The sequence below is a fragment of the Sylvia atricapilla genome, chromosome 2, assembly GCF_009819655.1.
Source record: "Sylvia atricapilla isolate bSylAtr1 chromosome 2, bSylAtr1.pri, whole genome shotgun sequence".
Taxonomy (NCBI): Eukaryota; Metazoa; Chordata; class Aves; order Passeriformes; family Sylviidae; genus Sylvia; species Sylvia atricapilla.
In genome coordinates, this window is record NC_089141.1 from 10,053,441 (window position 1) to 10,075,152 (window position 21,712).

The following is a 21,712-nucleotide window of genomic DNA, read 5'->3' on the forward strand; positions in this document are numbered from 1 at the left end:
GCCTCATTTTGGGCCATGTTCTCTTCCATAAGCAGGAGAGAGGTTATGTGGTTGTTATAAAACCCAACCCTTTTGGGTTGGCACTCTTGGCACTCTGGGCATGATCTGTTTCTGTGCTTGGAAATATTTTTTATTAGTGAAGCCAAAAGCCACATTTTCCGTTGTCTGTAAAAGACCAGGCTACAAACCAGTGGTGCTTTGGGAATTATTTTCCTGCATTCTTCCCCCCAGCTGTGATCTGTCAGGTCCATCCCTGCCCTGGCCACCACAGGGGCTTTCTCTCAACTTGCTGAATTCCCCGTTGGGTTGTGTCAAGAGATGGTGTGAAAGCAGTTTGCTCATCCAAACTGTCCACAGTTACGTGGGAGAGCTGCAGGATTAGCACTTTTTTCCTGGCATGTTTTTCCATCAGTGAATGATGGAACAGGGAGAATCTTGAGCTTTGGTTATTTTTGGTGCGAGCTTTTTTGAGCTTCCAGAAAATGCCCTCTCCAGGTTTTCCTGTGAAAGGGGAGTGGAAAGTCAGGCTGGCTGTGCTGCTGCTTTGACAAACTCTGGAGTGCAGCGAGGTGCAGGAGCAGCACTTTGGCAGATTTGTTATTCCTGTACCACCTTCCATTGGAGGTGCTTTAATCAATGCACAGCTCTTGAAGAGAGGGATAATTATTCCCGTTTCCACAGAGCTGAGAACAGGAGCCAGATTAAAATGCCTTTTCTGGAATGGCAAATGATTTTCTGGTGGAGAAATGAACCGAGTTTTCTCTCCAAAGAACAGCCATCCAGGGTTCTGCTTTGCTTCCAAGGGCACTCACTGGACATCCCAGCAGAGATTCCTGGGCTAGGGAGGGGGAATTCTGCCCCTCTGCCCCTGTGCTCAGGTGAGACCCCACCTGCAGAGCTGCCCCAGCCCTGGGCCAGCAGCACAAGGACCTGGAGCTGCTGGAGAGAATCCAGAGGAGACCCCGGAGCTGCTGCAGGGCTGGAGCCCCTCTGCTCTGGGGACAGGCTGGGAGAGCTGGGGGTGCTCACCTGGAGAGGAGAAGGCTCCAGGGAGAGCTCAGAGCCCCTGCCAGGGCCTAAAGGGGCTCCAGGAGAGCTGGAGAGGGACTGGGGACAAGGGATGGAGGGACAGGACACTGGGAATGGACTCACACTGCCAGAGGACAGAGATGGATGGGATATGAGGAAGGAATTGTTCCCTGTGAGGGTGGGGAGACCCTGCCACAGGGTGCCCAGAGAAGCTGTGGCTGCCCCTGGATCCCTGAAGGGCCCAAGTCCAGGCTGGACTGGGCTTGGAGTGACCTGGAATAGCTTGACGTGTCCCTGTCCATTATCAGTTCCAACCCAAACCATCCTGTGTTCTGTGAAATGTTAAATTTGCTCTGGTTCCTGAAGGGTCACTGGAATGTTCCTCCCTTGGGAGCTCCTCATCTCCGTGGCCATGTCTCTTGCTCAAAGTCGGCCTTTGTGCTTTTGCTGCAGATGCTCCAATTTTAACTGAAGAGAAATAAAGCAGATTTAATTGGGCACAGTCCCCCTTTTGGGCTTGGCACCGTTCAGGTGTTGCCCTGGAAAAGGCCAGGGGATGAAGCAGCTGCAGGGCCTTGTTCAGCACATTCCTGGTTTTCAGCAGAGCACTGAGGCTCTTGCTTTGGCTTCAAGCAGGACGGTAACCACTTGTTTCTCTTGTCTGGAAGTTGGCTGCTTGCCTTTCAGCCATGGTGATGGGTTCTGAGTGGAAATAGCTGCAGGGGAACCCCTGGCTCCTGTCCAGACACGCATGGCAGACTTGTTGTTACATAATTCAACTTTGCCATGGCAGAATTTGTAAACATCTCAGAAAATGCCCGCTTGCAGCAGCAGTGATGTGAGTGTGATGTGTCAGAGCTGCTGGGAAGTGGGGAGGGGATCTTGGGTAAGTCAGATCTTTCATCTCTTCGCTGCAGCTTTTATTGGTCTATAAATTTTGCTTATTTTAGTCCACATTTTTGTGCCTCCCCGTGGTTTGTGAATAACACAAGCATTTAGACACCTACTGCTTGAGCATTTTCCTCGCTGCTGTCCTCAGCTAGAGACCAGCTGACCCTTCAGGCAGAATTGCTCGATGATCAACCCTTGCTGAGGCTTTTTGGATATGTCATTGCCTGTCACTTGTGCCACCAGTGGAGAGAGAAGAAAAGAACCTGTGTGGGTTTCCATGTGAGGAAATGTTCTGGTTTGCCTTTTGCATGCTCCTGGTGAAGGTTTGTTTTGTCCTTCTGCTTGTGGGCACTCTGCTGCCACACCAGAGTGGCCTCTGTGACACGAGGGGGGCTCTGGGGAGGGCTGATGTCACCTGCTGTGGAGGTACCACAGGCTGGTCATACAAAGCAAGGTTTTCCTAGACCCAAACTGTGTTTAATCTGGGGTATAATCCAGGGAAAGTGGATATTGATATGAAGAATGGCACCCACTGCCTCTTTTCCTGGCAGGATTTTTTCCTCCAGCACTGGCTGGTGATGCTCTCGCCCTTTCAACCAGCACAGAAATCCTTGGTTCGTTTTTGTTTATTTTGTGCCAAGCATCATGACAAAACAGTATTTTTAGAACTTGTCTTGCGGACATTTGCTGCCAAGGGTAAGATGCAAGGGGAAAATTGTCCAAGGAATAAACTTACTGTCTGTTTCTTCTCCCAGTCCAGTCTTTGCCCTTGGATCTATTTGACATCTCTGTCAGATTATTTAGGATATTCTATAGAACATTTTATGACAGAATTCCTGTAAACAGTTCTGAAATGCAGTAATTCTCTTTAAATAGGGATAAATATTCAGGACTTCTCTCATCCACTGTTGTTCCTATAAAGCTGTGTTTATTAACCTCACACCTCAGAGGAGTGAGCTGGGGGCACATCTGAGCCTGAGCTGGACAAATGGGACAAGCAGTTTGGGGCCGGGACAGGGATAGGATCAGTAAAGGCAAATGTGGAGCTATTTCCTTTGGCACTGAGTGATCCATTAAGATGCAGGGTGGTTGGGTCACAGCTTTGCTGGGGTTTTTAGAGATGCAATCTTTTCTAGGCCTGAGATAGTGCCCAAATGTCCTATTTCCACCTGGAGCCAGAAGTTGCCCATTAAGGAGACACCTTCCAAAATCCCCAGGATGTGCACAAAATGTTCCTCCTGCTGATAATAATCTTTTCCTCAGAGATTTCTTGAGTAAAATGTAATAGTGGCTATTACATTAAACAGCCTTCATTGGCTGTTTTCTTAGGTAGATTATAGTCCTTTTTTTATTGAGCCTGCTTTTATTAAAGCTGTTTTTAATCCTAATCCCCTTGCCCCAGGTTGCTGGTGCTTTAATTAAAGTGAACCATCAGCTGAATGCAACTCGACAACATCATGTGCCTTTGCAAAGGACTGTCAGGAGGCTGGGATGAGTTAGCAGGAATAACTCTCAGGAGACTCTGAGGATGAAATCCTCCTGCTGCTTGATGCTGATGAGAGCTCAGCAGGGATGCTGTGCCCAGCAAGGTGCCCCACTTAAGGCAAGCCTTGGACCTCAACCAGTTGGTCTCTGCAAGAGCCATGGGTTGTATTTTTTTTTTTTTTCCCTTCTCTAGATGAGGCTCATCAGTAAAGACTGAAAAATCTGGACCTGTTGAGTCTGGAAAAAGTAGCTGTGTCCCCTTGGCCTCCAGGTATGAAAGTGTTTGGTAAAAATGGAGGTTGTAGTGCCTTGTTAGCATCAGGAATGGGTTTGGAATACTTGGACCATTCCGTGAGTTTGTCCAGAAGCACTGGTTATGTCGGCTGGGTAAATTCCAGTAGGTTAAAAATCTGTTATCAGGAGCTGTGGAAGTAGAGTAAATCACGCTGTGGTGGATAGACTGGGGATCCCCTATCACTCTCTCCTGTTTCCTCATGAATCAGAGGCTCCCTCAGGGATTTTTGTTTACCTCTGCCTTGAATGAAAGAGGGAGGATGTAATTGCTGGAGGTAGAGATGGTCCAGGAGGTGATTATTGCTGCTGAAAGTCCCCAGGGGCCTCTAATAGCCAGAAAAAGCCTTGGCTCCAGCTGTGCTTCGTGTCTGGAACAGCGCAGGAATTCCCATCGAGGGTTGCCAGTGCTTTTTGTGGTGGATGCTGAGGATGCAGTGAAATGCTGCCTTTGTTGGGTGTAGGGAGAAACGGGTCCTGTGGGAGGAGTGTGTGGGGAGGGAGGGGCAGGCAGGAACGGGTTATCCCTCAGTTTGGATCCGTTTGTTATTCTCCTTGCTGTTCAGACAAGGAAAACTCTGCTTTGCTTCCAGCTTTGGAAGCCCTGGGGCCTGGAGGGAATCAGCCCCACCCTTTCTGGTTATGTCTTTGGAGGCTGGGAGTTTGGAGGTGTTTTGCAAAGTGTAACAGTGATATTTTTAGAGATTTGGCTCTCTTTTAGTGGCAGCTGTTGTGCTGCAGTTCAGCTCCAGCAGCCCCAGCAGGAACACATATTTCAGGGATATGTTCTCTGCCACTTTCCGTGATCTGCTAAATGGAATTGTAAATGGAGCGTGGCACAACTCAGAAATCTCATTCATGGCCTTTCCTAACAAGGTGTGCAGAGAACCATTAGCCTAGTCTTTGCAATAATCAAACAAGATGTGCCGGGGATGACTTACTTAGGAAACACCTGGTTAAGTGTTGAAGCCTCAGCAGCCAGAGCAGCAGTTTTCTTTTCTTTGCTCCCTGCTTCAGGCCCAATTTCTTCCTTTTTCTTCCCATTTCTATAATGATTGGCAGGTGCCTCTTATGCAAGACCACAGGGGTTACCAAGGAGCAAAAACCTTGGCAGTGTTTCTGAAGGGACCAGACTGGCTCAAATTGGTTGTGTTCCCAAATTTATCCTTCCAGTCACTCCATCTCCTGCCTGGCAAGGGCTGTAGCCTTTGGGGAAAATCTCATTCCTTATGAAATCTGAACTACTAAGCCAAGACAGGGGGAAGGCAGAAAGTTGAGGATGAGGAGTAAAAAGCAAGAGGTGGAGGAGGAGTTCAAGCAAAGCTTTGCATCAGATGGTCATGATTGTTGGATGGAGAGGAAACAAAGCCTCTGGGCAGCCTAGGAAGTGCTGTGGGAGCTGCCTGATGCCCTGTGGAGTGTTGCAGGCTCCTCCTGCTCTCTTGGGCTCCTGAATCTTCAGTCCAAGTGAGGGGTGAAAGGCTGATCCCTCTGCAGCCTGTTAGGTGTTGTGGAATGTCGTAGAGTTCTTAGAGAGCAAGGACATGATTTGTACTTGGAGTGGAGGTTGAGCAATTCCAGACTGAGCCCTTGGGCCTGCATAGCTGTTGCCCTTGATGTGCAGCAGGAATTCACATTTCACATTAAGGTGTCTCAGGGAATAATGGGTTTTGAAATGCAGAATTGTAGCACTGACAACTTAGCCACCTTAAGACTAAGATAAATAAGGCTTGCTTGCATTCTTTGCATACCCTGTAATTGTGAACTGTATTGTGAATCTACATAACTCTCTGTCCCAAAACAATAAATTGGAGAACGTCATGGTGGCCGGATTGGTTGAGACGTGTCCTTGCCCTGTCCAGCCTCCCATTAATTAGGGTCCCTTGCAGCAGTGAGGTGAGGGAATTTCAGCCCAGGTGCCTTGGTTCTGCTCCAGATGTGCACGAGGTCTGTTAGTCCAACATTTGCCACTCAGCTGTATTGATCTGCTCACTTAAATGCTTCAGATCCTTGGAGTGCAAGGTGCTTTCCATTAGTTCTGTCCCTCTGCAGCACAAGATGGAGCTGCTGGATGTGCTTTTGGCAGTGGAGGCTGATTGCACCCTGGGCTGTTGCAATGACAATGCCGGGTGTGGGTTTTCTTCTCCAGGGACACTTTGGGGAACACACCTGAACCCTGAGGGCTACCTGTAACCATGGCAGGCTTAGAACAGACAGAAGTGAGCCCACTGGACTGTTTGGAACAGGAGCCAGGAACAGAGGAGGAGGGGCTGAGCGCTGGGGTTGTGCAGCTGATGGTGGGAAAAGAGGATTTGGTTGCTCTCAGCAACTAAGGAGAGAGTGACTGTAGAGAAGGTCACAGAAAAGTGATTTTTTTTTTTTTGGTGTTGGAAGGGACCTTGGAGATCATCCCATTCCAAGCGCCTGCCATGGCAGGGACACCTTCCACTAGACCAGGTTGCTCCAAGCTCTGTCCAGCCTGGCCTTGAGAACTTGAGCCAAGATGGCCCTTGGCAAGGGCCAGTGGGCACAACCTGCGTCAGGGGAAATTCCAGTTGGACAGAAGGGAAGTTTCTCCCCATGAGGGTGGTGGTGAAAGCCTGGAGCAGAAGCCAGAGGAGGGTGGGAATTCAGAACAAGCCGCTGCTTTGAGGACTCTGCATTCACTTACAGAGAGTTAATAATGAAAGTTTCTAACTAAAGTGTTCCCATTGACAAAACACTCCAGCTGACACTTGTTCTTGGTGATCCTCAGTTTCTGGTTCTGTTGGGAGATGGAGTCATCTTTCATCCTCAGGGATGATTTAATAACTTGCTTGAAGATAATCTTTTGTTTGTTTGGACGAGGAGCGATTGGGTAATCCCGAAATGAGGAATTGCACCGTCAGTTTTTCCTTTGTATTTGCTGGATAAATGTTAGCTCTCCTCCTTTCCTCTCCAAGCTAATATTGATAAATGCCTGCAGCAGATTGATTCTTGGAAATGCCAGAAAACAGTGGAGTGCAGACTCCTTAATAAACTCTTTGTTGGATCCACGAGTGAATTAAAATGGTCTGAAAATGCACTTGAGTGATGATGGTGGTGCTCCAGTCCAGCTCCAGCTCTTGGATTTGCTCCTGAGGTAGAGAGCAATTGGTCAGGACTGCGTGGCCATGGTCCCTCAAAAACCCCATTCATTTGCTAAAGACAAGTGCCTGAGCTGGTGGATCTTTAGGGACATGAGGATAATATGCACTGCAGGGAGATAAAACACCTTTTTTTTGTTGCATTTCCAAGTCTGAGGGTGTGATAACTTGGATATCTCTGAATGTTGTCTGCACATAAAGCTTCCAGCAGGGAGGTTTACAGCATGGAGCTGGAGGAAGGTTCCCCCACTGGATTTTGTTTGTGTGGTCAGATCCATGTGCTGCTCTTTTCCATCTGCTCGTGCTGCCAGATTTTTGGGAAGGCTCAAGCTCCCTCCAGTTTCCTGTCAGTAGAAATTCCATCCTCAAGCCAAGATGCCCTTCAGCAAGAAATTGCTTTAAAATATTAGATTTTCTCTAAAAGGCTTCTGTTGTACAAAACTGGAGTTTTTCTGATTAAAAAAAAAAAAAAGGAAAAGGGAGAGGAGGGGTAAGACATTATTAAAAAGCTTCTTCCTGATCTAGTTAGATTTTTATTTAGTTATTTAATTATTTTAATGAATGAACAGGAGGTTCACTGTGCTCAGGAGACAGAGGGTGGGTAGGGTCCTCCACAGGGACTGAAAGCCCTGAATTCCCAGAGGCACTTTGGCTTGAATAAGAGCCTTCTTCGTGGTGGATGACTGGCAGCTCCAGAAACGAGAGTCGGCTTCCTTCTTTTTTCTTTTTTCTTCTCCAGTTTTTCCCCCCTTTTTTTTTTTTTTTTTTTTTTTTTTTTTTTTTTTTTTTTTTTAATTATAAGCATGCCCCCAATTGCCACACTCATCTGACTTAAACTTCTACACAACTTTAGGTTGTTCCCTCTGCCCAGTCTCAGTGGTGGCTCCGTGTAGAGTTCACAGAACCAAGGAATGGTTTGGGTTGGAAGAGACTTTAGGGATTATCTTGTTCCAACCCTTGCCATGAGCAGGGACACCTTCCACCAGACTGGGTTGCTCCAAGCTGTTGACGTTTGCTGGTTCTCAGTCTTTTAAAGAAAATGCCTTTTAATGAGGAAGCTCTGAGAGGGATCTCCTCAATTCCAAGCACCCACAACCTCCTCCCTGTATTTAAGGTGGGATCTTTAGGTGGATTCAGCTGCTCTGGGAGAGCTTTGGGCGGAGCAGGTTTGTTGTGACCCTAGTGCAATCCTCACACTTGGATGTGAACCCAGGAGGGAATATAAAATCCATCTGTTCCCATCTGAGCTGTACTGGGATGAACTCCAGCACGCTCCAGCAGTGGCATTTGATTTCCTTCACAGGAAAGCTCCTGTGGATGCACATGCTGGAAGGCACCCAACTTCACCCACACTGATGGAGTGTTTGCTTGTGAGCTCATCCCCGTGGGAATGGAGCCCTAATCCATCCAGCACTGGCATTTCCTCAGAGCTCTTCCCAGTTCAAAGCGGGCTTCTCTCTTTCCAGTTCCTTATGAAACTCTGAGCTCTGGGTGCCAGAGAGGATGCTGGAGGTGTGGGTTTGCTCAGGAAGGGTTCTGCTGTTTCATCCCAAGGCTGGGAGATGTAGGTGGATCTTCAAGGATGCTAATCTTGCTTGGGATGAGCTGACAAGGACTCCAGCAAACAGCACAGGTGCAGGATGGCATTTCAGGACTGCTGTCAACTGAGGTGACTCCAGCAGCTTCAGTGGAGCAAAATCCTTCTGCTCTGTTGGGTCCATGGGCTGCCATGGAATCAGCTGGCTTTGGCCTTGGGTTTTCTTGGCTTTCATAGAGCAGACCTTGAGCCAAGAGTGTTGCACTGCCCCTGCTTCCCAGCTGGGTCCAGAGGAAGTGTGAGGGGGCAGTTGAGCTCATGATGGAGCATTTCAGCAACCTTGGGGACCATATGTGGCACTAAATAAGGAATTTAATATAGTCTCACATGTTCAACCCTTTGTTTTGCCTGCAGGCCTCAGGCAGGGTTTGGGACAGACTTCTGATAGAGCCAGCTTAATTATGTAATTTAAATAAGTCTTAATTATAAATATGTTGAATTTATTTCTATATCCTATCACTATATAAATATTAATTATATTACTCTTAATATATAATATGAAGAATATTAATTATACCGTTGAGCTTGATGATCTTAGAGTTTTTTCCCAGCCTTTCTAATTCTATGATTAATAATCCTATAAAAATATTTAAACCTTAGGAAGAGGGTACATGTAAATGCAGTGATAACCAGATCAATGCAGTCTCACCCTGAGCAGCCTTGATTTTTGAGATATTAAGTGCTGATTATCTGTTCTAAGTTCAAATCACACTCTGAATCCTGTTACAGTGCTGATCTGCTTTTTGGGAAGAGAATGGGAAATTTAATGATTTAATGGCTTGACAAGGAATCATCAAGTATATGTCAAATGGACAAGAGTGTGGCTTCTCTGGAATTCTCTGGGATTGTGTTCAGCAGGGAATTCATCAGGGAATTGGTCTGGCAGACAAATCATAGGTTTGTAGAATGGTTGGGGTTAGAAGGGACATTAAACTCATCCAGTCCCACCCCTGCCATGGGCAGGGACTCCTTCCACTATTCCAGGTCACTCCAAGCCCAGTCCAGCCTGGCCTTGGACACTTCAGGGATCCAGGGGCAGCCACAGCTTCTCTGGGCACCCTGTGCCAGGGCCCCACCACCCTCACAGGGAACAATTTCTTCCTCATATCCCACCTAAACCTACTCTGTCAGTTTGAAGCCATTCCCTGTGTCCTGTCCCTCCATCCCTTGTCCCCAGTCCCTCTCCAGCTCTCCTGGAGCCCCTTTAGGCCCTGGCAGGGGCTCTGAGCTCTCCCTGGAGCCTTCTCCTCTCCAGGTGAGCACCCCCAGCTCTCCCAGCCTGTCCCCAGAGCAGAGGGGCTCCAGCCCTGCAGCAGCTCCGGGGTCTCCTCTGGACTCTCTCCAGCAGCTCCAGGTCCTTGTGCTGCTGGCCCAGGGCTGGGGCAGCTCTGCAGGTGGGGTCTCACCTGAGCACAGGGGCAGAGGCTAAACCTGCATTGGCCCTGCAGATTGCTTTTGGCAGAGGATTAATTTCTAGGGAGCCTCCTCTGAAGAAACTTTTTTTAGCAAGCCCGGATTTCCTGGTCAGAGGATTTCTTTAGTTCACAAATGGTACCATGCTGGGAGGTGTCTCCTGGCATATGTGTGATCATCTGGAATGAAATAGGTGAGAAATTCCTGTTTCTAATATAGGAGGTCTGACTGAATGGAAGAAGTCCTTGTAGGAGGGGTTGGTGGGAGTGTGTGTATAGTTAAACCTCATAACATCTCCTACAGATCCTGCAATAACTAAAATAAACTTCCCAAGCCTCTCTGCTTTCCTGTGCCACTGCAGTCAATAATGCTTTGTCTGGCTTGGGGAGCTGCAGCAAAAGAGACTGGCAGAGGCTTCAGTTAACCAAAACTAATCCCTAAATTGGAAAATCTGTCCCCTGTGATACGAATTTCAGTGCTGTTTTAAACAAGATTAAATCTTCAAGCACAGGAGTGGGTAAAATCTGTGAGCCAGCATCACCGATGAATCAAACATTGGCTTTTCTGCGGCAAATTCCTTTAATATATGGTTTGGTTTTGGTTTTTTTCGTCCTAAACCTCTTAATCTGGAATTGATTTTGCTCCCACCTGCTATGGGGTGGGGATTGGGGATGTGCAAAAGTGGTGGAGAATGTGTGTGAAACACTGATTTTTTTTTTTTTTTTTTTTAATTAAGGGTCCTGTGATTTTAATGAAAATTAAAAAAACTGGCAAACTACACCTTGGTAAAATGTCTCTGTGTTCATTAATTTCCTTTCAGGGCCCTTCTGATTGTGTGTGTTGATCACTGAATCAGAGAATGGTTGGAAGGGACCTTAAAGATCCAATATTCTATGTTTTTCTGAAAGCCCACCCAGAACTGTGCCTGAACTCCCTGAAGTGAAGGATGCCTCGAGATAGAAGAATTTCCCTGGGTTTTCACAAACATGCAAGGCACAGCAAGGGCACCCTCAAGGACAGACCCAAAATAGCTTTTGGAGAGCTTTTGCCACAAGCTCTGCTGCTTGCATGTAAATAATGGGGGGGAAATTATGTTTATATATATATATATATAGGGGGAGAAAGAGCTCAAAGGTTTTAAAATGTTTTCCTTGGCTTGTTTATCAAATCAGTACCATCCAGTGCATGAATATCAGCAAAGCTCAGCCCTGAGTGACCTTTAAAGAGCTGGAGGGTGGAATTTTTTGCAGCAACATTGATCCTCAGCATAAAAAAGTTCCTAAAACCTCTGTTGCCTTGGAAAACCCCAAATATATGTGGGAATATTACCCATATTTAACTTACATGTGCAGGGAGGGGTTAGACCCAAATGGAGAGGGGGGAAAGAAAATCCCAGTAAACAATGGAGAAATTGAGGTTTGAGATCTGGAGATGTACAAGCTGGAAGGCATCCAGAAGGAGGGGAATGGATTGGGTTGGAAGGGACCTTGAAGCCCATCCAGTGCCACCCCACCATGGGCAGGGACACCTTCCATTTTCCCAGGTTGCCCCAAGCCCTGTCCAGCCTTTGGAATACTTCCCAGGATCCAGGGGCAGCCACAGCTTCTCTGGGCAAAATTGGGGATCTTGATTTGGATTATACAGGCAAGAATTTGGAATTTTTAGCAGAAAACATAATTTTTGAAATCATTCCAGCCCTTTTTATTGGTTGCTTTTGGAATTTCTTTTTCCTATGATGGAAGATACAAGGAGGAGCTGTAATCACAGGATTGGTATTCAGGGTGATGCATGTTAAAAAGTAGTCACACACAGTTAAGTAGATAACTCTTAGCCCTTGGCATGGAAAAGGAGTCAAAACTTAGTTTTTAGTGTTTCTGTTGTGACTATATTGGTTACATTGTTTTGCATAATTAAAAAGCCAGGAGAGTTCACCAGAGAAAAGAGCATTTTCCAAAAAGGTTGATGTGTGCTCAGGCTCTGGAAGGGAACTATCATGGTAGAGTTGCTCATAGTCTTTTCCAGTCTTCATCCTTCCTTGTTCATTGTGGGAAGAGAGGATCTGTTGGAATATTTTCCGCACAGAATTGACTTTGGTGTTTTCCTTGTTGAAATGGAAATGTGTGGATGGTTGAAGGCCAAGGAGTGAAACCAGGCAGGTTTCTCACAGCAAAATGGTACCGTGAGAGGGAGTTTGAAGAGACAGACTGATGTCCTTGTGGTTTAGGATTTTACCCGTGGTACTGGAGCAGGGACAGTGGACAGATTTATTTGAGGGATTGCTTTTGTGTCTGTTGAGTAGAATTTGAAGTGTTTGTGAAAGCTGAGTGTTGGTGCTGGTGTGGTCTGTTTGCAAAACACTTAAACTATGTGGTGGTGGTGGTGGGAGGAATAAATGTTGGGGATGGGGGGTTTGGCTCTGCAGGATCTGAGCACCTCAGGGGAGGAATAAGGAGTAGGAACATCTCTAATCCATTGTGTGATCTTCACCATGTGATAACTATTTAGGCTAAGCCTAAGGGAGGGGAATATTCATGTGAATGCAAAAGTTAATTAAACAATTATCTCAAAAAAACCCCCATATAAACAACCATCAACAAAAAACCTTCACCAAACAAAACCCCAGCTCCATATCTGGAAATGCTCCCTCTTTCCTGACAGCTGCAGAAATGTTCTTCCAGCTCTCCATGAGATGAATTGACATCAGTGACCCCTCTGCCCACACCTGGGGCACAGGGTTGCATCCCCCAGGGAGCAAAGGTGTGAAATCTGCCTTTGGAGATGCCTCTTTACTCCACTTAGTCCCAACAGCTGGGATCAAACAGGATCCTATTGACACTGACTTCTCTTTCCCTCTGCAGTGGGAGCGCCTCTGGTTCCTCATCCTCACCTCATCCTTCTTCCTCACCCTGGTCTGGTTTTACTTCTGGTGGGAAGTTCACAATGACTACAATGAAATCAACTGGTGAGTAGAGCTGCCCTTGGGAAATTTGGTTTTGCCATCGTGCACCTGCTTGGTGCAGCTTTGGATTCATCTGGAGCCTTTGGATGGAGTTGTAACGATGATAAGGGGAAAATGTGGTGGGAAGTGGGCCTCGAGGAGGGCTGCCTGATCCATGTGTGGATGTAACGTGGCCTCACATCTCCACTGGGTGGCTGGGTTTTTTGTTTGTTTGTCTTTATGGTTGGCTGGATTTGAAAGCGACTGAGCAATTTGGCTGCAACTATTCCACAAAATATCTATGGCAAAAAAATTCAGCCTGAAGCACATGCGTGTGGAAAATATTATACAAAGTTGGAAGGAACTGAAAAGGAGCTTTGCAGTGGGATGTGCTGGAATTTAGGGTGTTGCCAGCTGCCTCTAGTGCTGGAAATTATTCTCCCTTTTATTATCAGCAGCATCTTAAAAACATTTTGACAGCACGTTGGGCTTCCAACCAAACTGCTTTGACATCATCTTCTTGTCAAACAGCAGATGTAAAGTGCATTTTAAAACACTGTGGGGAGCTGATCCCTTAAATAAATCATCTGCTTTAGATGCTGGAGCTGGGTGAGGGAGCGTGTTTACCAACATGGTGATGTGAGCTGGCTCCTCCCAGGAGGAAATGGGTTATTTTCTCTTTGCTCACACCTTCACTGGGAGAAGTGAAGCCATCACCACAGCTCTGAATTATCTGTAACAGCAGCATGATGATAAAAGTGCCTTTTTTAAAGTGGTATTTTGGAACCCCTCTCCTCTTCAGTTTGTATCCTCAGTAAAGGATGTGGTTGCTCCAAGTCCACCCTGGTGCAAAACCAACTCTGTCTGAGCTCAGAGCTGTGAAAGGGCTCAAAGCAATCCTTCAGAAATGAAGGAAAGCCCTGGGAGTGCTGTGAATGGGCACTGCAGCTGCAGTGCTGCCAAGTTTTGGGTCCCCAAATATTCTTGCAGGAATGGGGGGAGATGTGCCAGTCTCCTCTGGATGCAAGAGGCATTTGGGGTTTAACACGCCCAGATGTCACCTGCAGCCCAAACCCTGTCCTTGCCACGCAAGCCAGGGTGCTGGAAGCACATCTGGATTGTGCCCAGCACTGGGAAAGGATTCCCTCTTGTGCACCACAGCTCTGGAAGAGGCTCTCTGGGTGGCAAACAGCGTTTTCAGGCGCTGCTATTCCATACTGAAAATGGGTCAGTGCTTTGTATGTGCTGTAACCCCAGTCAGATCCCTGCTCCACACACTGGCACCAGAGATGGAGCAGGGTTTCTGGAAAACAGCTGTGGAAAGGCTGGGGAGGAGCAGAAGGAGAACACAGGCTGATGTTTTAATTACAGCCATGCCAGTTCCAGGTAAGGGACAGAAATAATTTCCATTGCGTCTCTGCAGGCTGAGCACAGCTGCATGGGCTCCGTGAAAACAGAGCAGTGTGGGGCCAGACAGGGTGTGAAGGATTTGAAACCATCATTTTATTCCCAGCAGGGCACTGAACCTGTTGCTGATGAGGCACAGTGAGGTCCTGGTGTTTAGAAACAGCACCTTTGCTGTTCCTCTGTCATTGGCACTTCTGGGTTGTGTTTTTGGACAAGATTTCCATGCTGCTTGCTCTTGCTGTCTTCCTCTCTGCCCTACTGATTTATTGGCAAGCTGGGAGCTGCCCCAGAGGAGAGGAATGTCTCCTTGGAGCAAACAGCATCTCTGCATGGAGCATGGCACACTGAGCTGCTGCCAGCACCTTCCAGAGGAGCTGAGAGAAGGAATTACTATAATACTGGTGTGAGGAGCTGCTGAGCTTCTTCCTGCCCTCCAGAGCTCATCCTTGGGAGTTCTCCCAAGCTTCTGTCACCTTCACTGAGCTCCTTCAGCCTGTCCCAGCAGGTGAAGAGAGACTGGAGGTGTCTGTCCAAGGAGGCCCATTTCCAGCAGCAGGTCAACTTGAGGCATGGATAAAGACTTCCTCTCTCTCTGGGACTTGTTCCAGCTCTGCACCACCCTCCAGGAGATTTTTCAACCCAAACCTCTGAGGGCCTTTCCCCTCTGCCGCCCTTGAGGAGGTTTTTCACCTTTTTTCCTGTGTGTCAGGCAGCTTGGGCAGCAGTTAGGTCTTTCCAGCTTGTAAGGACCAGAGGGATTATGCTGGGATTGAAATGAGCCTTAGAAAGACAAGGCAGAATTGTGGCCCAGCATGTATTGCTTCAAGCTTTTAACCATTTTTATTTTCCTCAAGGCTGAATATCAGCAAGGTCCTTGTTAGTGAAGGTGCTTTGTGCCTCTGAAGTTAATTAAAAAAAAATAAAATATTGCTTCTGGCATTTCCCTTTTTGGTGTTTACACCTGATTGCGTTATGGTTCAGATCTGCAGGTTTGTGCTGCACCAGAAGGCTTCACTCTAGCTCAGGCAGGCTGGGGGGTGATGCTGTCATTTGTGTTCCCCCTAGAGCAGGACCAGAAATGCAAGTCTGTGTAGCAAATGTTTTCCTCCTTGGTTCTGGAGAAAGCTCATCTGCTTCATAACTACCGTGGAGCCAGCAATTTAAAACAATCATTTGCACATGAAGTGAAGGCCTGGTGCTCTCAGAGGGGCATTGAAGGGACATCAGAGCAAAAACTTAAATGAACTGAGAGCTGAGGAGGCTCTGGGGGGTGGCATCAGCAAAGACTTCAGAGGAACCCTCTTTCCTTTCTTCCCTCTTTTTTCCTGACAGTGCATCTGAATCCCTGCAGATCTCTGATTCTGTGCTCTTTGGCTCCCTGAGCAGAACCTGGCCATGAGCCATGCCTCATGAGCCCAAGGATTTGCTTTCCAGATCCCACAGGGGAGCTTTACTCCTGGACAGAATTCGAATCAGAGAATAGCCTGAATTATATCGTGGAGTCCATCTCCTGGCTCTGCACAGGACAGCCCCAAAACTCACCCCAGAGTTTGTCCAAACAGACCAGAGGTTCTGGCTGATGAATGATGCTGGATTTGAGTGCTGGGGGGGGGGAGTTTGAATCTTTGACCTGCATTTATATAATGCAGCATTTCTGTCTGTTGTAGCAAAGAAGAAAAAAAAAAAAAAAAAAAAGTACCAAGAGGCAAAAAAAGATCCCAGCCAGTTCATTGAATAAGCTGATTCCACCCTGGAACCATCCTCTGTTCTTGCTGTGCCAAAGGGTTGGCAGGAGATAATGTCAACCCTAATCCAAGCCAATTTAGGGATGTTGTTTTGGATGGAAGAGTTTGAATCCAGGTCAGGTTTGAGTTCTCAAAAGATGGGGTTTCTCTGCTTCTCTCTATCCAGTTAATTTCCATAAGGGATTAGAGCACTGGGTTGTCACTTGTGCTTTTTGCTGTCTATCTCTTTTCTTGAGGGATTTGTTTTCTAAAGTCTTCTCTAACCCTAGTGAAGCTGTTCTGGTGTTGAACTCTTTCTTAATCTGTCCTTTCCACCTCTTATACAGGTTTTTATATAACCGAATGGGATATTGGAGTGACTGGTCCATTCCAATCCTCGTCACAACTGCTGCTGGCTTTACCTACATCACAATGTTACTGGTGAGTAGAAGGAAATCCCATTTCTTAGAGCTTTAAAAAGGCCTCAAGCTTCTCGGGCCATCTACAAGTTGAGGAGTTTTCTCTCAGTAGTGATTTCTGTCTCATTCTCTTTCTCTTAGCCTTAAGTTGCGTAAAATTAAAAGTGGGAAATTGATGGTCTTTGACCTCAGCTGATCAAAAGTAAAAGACAGATCCCCTCAGAGGAGGAATACAGCTCTTGTTTCCCATAGTAGGGCTCAGTTTCCACCTCTGGGCACAAGTGCCAGTTGTTTCCCTTCATCCCAGGGTGCTGGGATCTTCAGTGTGGTGTCCATTCACGTGGCCACACAGAGGCACTGCTTCCTGCAGCCCCAGGAGCTGTGGGCCAGGCTCTGAACCCCCTGCACCTTGGAGGGCAAAGCCTTTTCCTCCATACCCTAGGCTTTAGAGAGGATCTGCTGGCCCATCCTGCTTCCATTCCTGCTGGTTCCTGGGGTTGTCCCTCGGGTGACGTGTCCCTGCATGCTCAGACCCCTCAGGGGGGTGATGTGCCTCTGTCTGACTCTGGCTTTGTCCCCTGCAGATCCTGGCGCTGTGTCACATTGCTGTGGGACAGCAGATGAACCTGCACTGGCTGCACAAGGTAAATCTCAGCTCCAAGGGCAGCAGGACCTCGGGAATGTGGGAGCCCCAGTATTGCTTTTTTACCTTCTTTTCTTCGTTAAGAGTCAGAATTAAAGCTCAAGAGATGCAGTTTCGTGTTCAGACTCAGATGTTTATTAATTCCTATCTATAGTACAGTCTCAAAAGTTGTGAGTTCCAGCTAACAAGGTAGAAAATGGCTCAGTCTCTATCTCTCTACAAGGTCTTTTAAGAACAAACTGTCCAATTATGAGATGACACCTAAATTATTTTTACTTTTAACCCAATAACCAACCACCTGTGGTCCACAATGTGGATTTTCCCACCCAATTACAAAAAAACCCCCAGACCCATAGAGAAGAAGGTGAAGAAGAAGGACTAGAATGCCCTAAATCCTCCATCTTGCTTTTTATATATATATTACCATATTCTAAAACCTTAAACCCTAAGTGTTCCACCCTGTGATATCACACACTTCTATTGAAACCACACACCCACAATCCCAGTGCTGTCACTCAATTTTGGAAGCCTTTTCAGGTCAAATTCAGTGTTTGCTTGAGGGTCAGTGCCTGTCAGCACAGACAGCCTGAAATTCTCGGTGCCCAGGGTTCCAACACCCAAGGAAGAGGCGGGGAGTGGCACTTGCTGTCACCGTGTCTTTGGGAAGAGCAAAAAATGTCTGTGGTGCGTTTGTGGCCTCATGAGCAAATTGCTCAGGAGAGGCCATTGAAGCCTGGAGACAAAGAATTTGGTGAAATGCTTTTGGCCCTTGCTGGTAGAGAGGCCACCTGTGGAGATGGAGAAAACACCAGTGCTTAGAGCAGCCTGATTCCATCCCAGCTCAGGTGCTCCAGGAGCCTCTCTGAGCTCCTTTCTGTGTTGAAGCCAGCCCTGGAGAGGGGCTGAGCAGATGTGAGGCTGTTCAGAGTGTGCTTGGGGGGACCAGCTGGAAAAGCCTTGGGAGGAGATGTAGGTGTTACAGCTGAGGGTGTGCAGTGTGCAGGATGGGGTTTGCTGGCCCCAAGGAGATTTGTGCATCAAGCAGTTTGAGAAACACTGTGAAGCACAAGAAAAGAGATTTGGAGCACAGAACGGGAGGGGAAAGGTGTGCAGGGAGAGAAAATGGGTTGGCAGGATCTCACTGTAGCTGGCAATATGCTAACTGGAAATGAAGGGACTAGTCCTGAATCTGCCAGTGCACAGCTCCCTCTGAAATCCTGCACGTGATGAGATCTTGGAGGATCAGAGCCTGAACACCTCCCAGGACAGGGACAGCAGAGACTTCCCCACCCTGCCTTTTTCTTTTTTTCTTTTCCTTAGAGATGTTAGAAATCATGCTTCCTCGGGGGAAGAGGATGCAATCAGAGAGGGGGCAGGGACTGTCTGACTGCTGCTGCAAAATAAATTATCAGTTATTGAGTCTGACATATGTTTCTTCATCAGGGGAAATGTTATTTTTTCAGACACGCTGGTGGGCTGAGATGAGCAAGTCCAGGAGAGGGATGTGTTGGTGGAGATCACTTCTATCCTGAGGGCCCCCACCCTTCCTCCCCTTCTCCCAAAGCAGCCCCCTTTCCATCACAGCTCAGATGTGTTGCTCTGTCTCTTCCCTTCCCCACACCTCCCTCAGCTTCCTAAGGAGGTTGAGATACAAGACTGGAATAAGAAAAACATTAATTTTTCTCTGAACTGTACTGAATTAACTTCAAATCTAGATGGAAGCGTGAGGCAAAGGCTGGTATGGGCAAACCACACAACTCCTTCCCATTTTCTCCTGTAATGCTGCGCAAAGAGCTGAGGGTTGGAAGCCAAGTCAAAGATGAGTGTGAAGGGATTGGATCTGATGGGAGGAGGAAAGGGAGGAGTGGAGATTTGTGTCCTGACACCTCTGTGCCCCACAGGATGGCCACACCAAGGGGAATTAGGGCTCTAGGAGGGGGAATCCTGTTTACATGTACCAAAGTGATTCTGTAAATGTTGGGAATGTGGGATTTTATTTGCTGGTCTGAGGAATTAAACCTGAAATTAGCCCTGTGCACCTGACGGGATCAGTTCATTTCTGGGGATCAGTTTTCTGCCAAGTCACCCCTGCAGATTTTGGATCTGCAGCAGCATCCTTTGGCAGAACAGCAGAGGCTGAATAGCAGACACGGGCAGAAAGTGGGGAATTATTTTTAGACAAACAGCCCAGATTTTCATCCTTTACAGCTGGAGTTATTTCTGTGGCACTTCTCCATGGTTTGAACTTTTTACCTTCACCACAGAGGTCAGGTCTTCATTTTGGCTGCTTTGCTCAGCCCCCTGAGTGCTTCCACGTGAGAGGGAGGCTGGGGGAGGTCCTGATGGGCTGGGTCTTGCTCTATCACCTCAGTGCCACACTGTCCCATCCAGAGTCCCCTCCCCAGCCCCAGTAGCTGTATAACACCTCATAAGCCCAACCTCCTTCCCCTTGAGTCTTCATACTGCTTTTTTCACACCCTTTATTACATGCAAAGGTTTTCTCCCTTCATTTCTCAGCCCATACAATTTTTATAATAACCACAGTCCCCAGCCTGTAAGTACCCTCTGATTTGTTCCAGATTGGCCTGGTGACAACCTTGATAACTACTGTGGTGACCATGTCATCGATAGCACAGCTTTGGGATGACGAGTGGGAGATGGTATTTATTTCATTGCAAGTAAGTTGTCTGCAGGGATGCTTCCCTGGGGGAGGAGAGGGGCCAGTGCAGCTGAATTCCATGGGATTCGTGTATTTCTGTAAGATGAAGCTCTGTCTTGATAGTTGTCACACCCCAAATTGAAATCTTGGCAGTGAGAAAATTGTTTTAAGGAAGACTTGTAGTATCCTGCAAAGCTAGAGAAGTATGAAAGGAAAATATGTAAAGACTTAATTTCTTACAGATCTCCTCTCTGTTCCTTTTCCCCCTCTTCCTCAAAAAAAAAAGAAAAAAAAAAAGTCCAAAAATATTTTGCCCATTTTTCTTGAGAGGTGACTGCTGACGTGTATTTGGGAGTATGCAAATCTATGCAAATACAGGGGGTGGAAATGGCATTCACACAAGTGACTAACATTTCTCAGAAGTGCTTTATTTTATTGGGGTATTTTTAAGATTCAGGCAGGGAATTGGAGAGCAGAAACATGACTCAGATGATACATCTCCAACTTCCTGGCATGGTGCTGCACTCTGGTGATACAACCTAGTGTGTTCAGAGAATTCCAGAAGAGTTTGGGTTGGAAGGGACCTTAAAGCCCATCCAGTTCCACCCCCTGCCGTAAGCAGGGACACATTACTGTCCCAGGCTGCTCCAAGCCCTATCCAGCCTGGCCTTGGACACTTCCAGGCATCCAGGGACAGCCACAGCTTCTCTGGGCACCCTGTGCCGGGGCTTCCTCACCTTCATCCTGATTTTTTTTCCTTGGATTTTGTCTGAACCTACACTATTTCAGTTTAAAACCATTCCCTCATGTCCTACTGCAGCTGGCCCTAATAAAGTCTGTCCCCATTTTTCTTACTGACCCCCTTTAAGTCCTAAAATGCCACAACAAATTGTCCCTGGAGCCTTTTCCAGGTGAGCATCCCCAGCTCTCCCAGCCTGGCTCCAGAGCAGAAGGGCTCCAGAGCAGAAGGGCTCCAGCCCTTGGAGAAGCTCTGTGGCCTCCTCTGGACTCCCTCCCAGAGCCAAATATCTGTGTTATTGAGGGAGAAATTCCCCTAAAAAGGGGTTAGAGCTTTCCTCCTTCCCTTCAGAGCAGCCTGGATGCCAAAGGGAATGTCAGGATTTGGAAGAAGCAATGGTCAAAACAGCTGCAGGAGGCTGATGCAGAATCCACTTGCAAAATCAACAAATTTTCGAGGTGCTGGGGTGTTTTTAATCACATTTTCCTCTCCTGTTCTTGTGCCCTGCAGGCCACAGCCCCTTTCTTGCATATAGGAGCCTTGGCAGCTGTCACAGCCCTGTCGTGGTTGGTGGCGGGGCAGTTTGCACGGACAGAGAAAGCCAGTGAGTACCTCCTGTATCCTTCCCTGCAGGGTGGGGAATGGCTGGTCCTCTTGGTTCTCTTTTTCCCCCCTTGATTCTCTTTCCCCCCCCTTGTTTCTCTTTTTCCTTCCCTTGTTTCTCATTTCTCCTTCTTGTTTCTCTTTTCCCCCCCTTTTTTTCTCTTTTTCTCCCCCTTGTTTCTCTTTTTTTGCCCCATGTTTCTCTTTTTCCCAGCCCTTGGTCCAAGCCTATTCTTTCCACTTCTTTGTGGCATCTCAGCTTTTATTCTGAGCAGATTTTTATGAGTTTTTTTTTTTTTTTTTTTTTTTTTTTTTTTTTTTTGTTGTTGTTGTTGTTGTTCTGGTTGGACTGAATTTGCAGAGCCTGGTTGGTGTTTGGGTGCTGGTGACACCTTGAAGGTGCAGGACACAGCATGAAGTCCCTTAGCAAGGTGTCACTGAGTTCCTTGAGTGCTCAGTGAGTGATTGACATCTCTGCCAGAGAGAAGGAAAAAATCCCTGGCGGAGTTCCTGGAGTTACTTTCTGCCTTGTGGGAACATGTGTGAATGAGCCTATTAGAGGCTGGGAGCAGAAAGGAGCCTGTTTGTGAGTGGAACCAGATCAGTTGTGACCACCAGGAGCAGAGCTGGGCTGTTCTGTCTTTCCCTTAAAAAAAAACACCAAAAAAACCACAACAAAACACCACCTTCTCTATCTTACATCCATTGCAAATATTTGTCTTAAGGGAATTGGTTTTGAGGTGGTTTTG

At 47.2% G+C, this 21,712-nt stretch overlaps 1 protein-coding gene across 3 annotated transcripts in view; it reads left to right on the forward strand.

The window, feature by feature from the left end:
* GDPD5 (glycerophosphodiester phosphodiesterase domain containing 5) overlaps positions 1-21,712 on the forward strand; it is a 106,039-nt gene that overhangs the window by 62,294 nt on the left and 22,033 nt on the right. For all 3 annotated transcript variants that reach the window (XM_066340805.1, XM_066340807.1, XM_066340804.1), the window contains exons 3-7: positions 12,690-12,793; positions 16,248-16,341; positions 16,904-16,963; positions 19,542-19,640; positions 20,871-20,964. In XM_066340805.1, the coding sequence (XP_066196902.1) occupies positions 12,690-12,793; positions 16,248-16,341; positions 16,904-16,963; positions 19,542-19,640; positions 20,871-20,964 (451 nt within the window). The remainder of the gene's footprint in view (positions 1-12,689; positions 12,794-16,247; positions 16,342-16,903; positions 16,964-19,541; positions 19,641-20,870; positions 20,965-21,712) is intronic.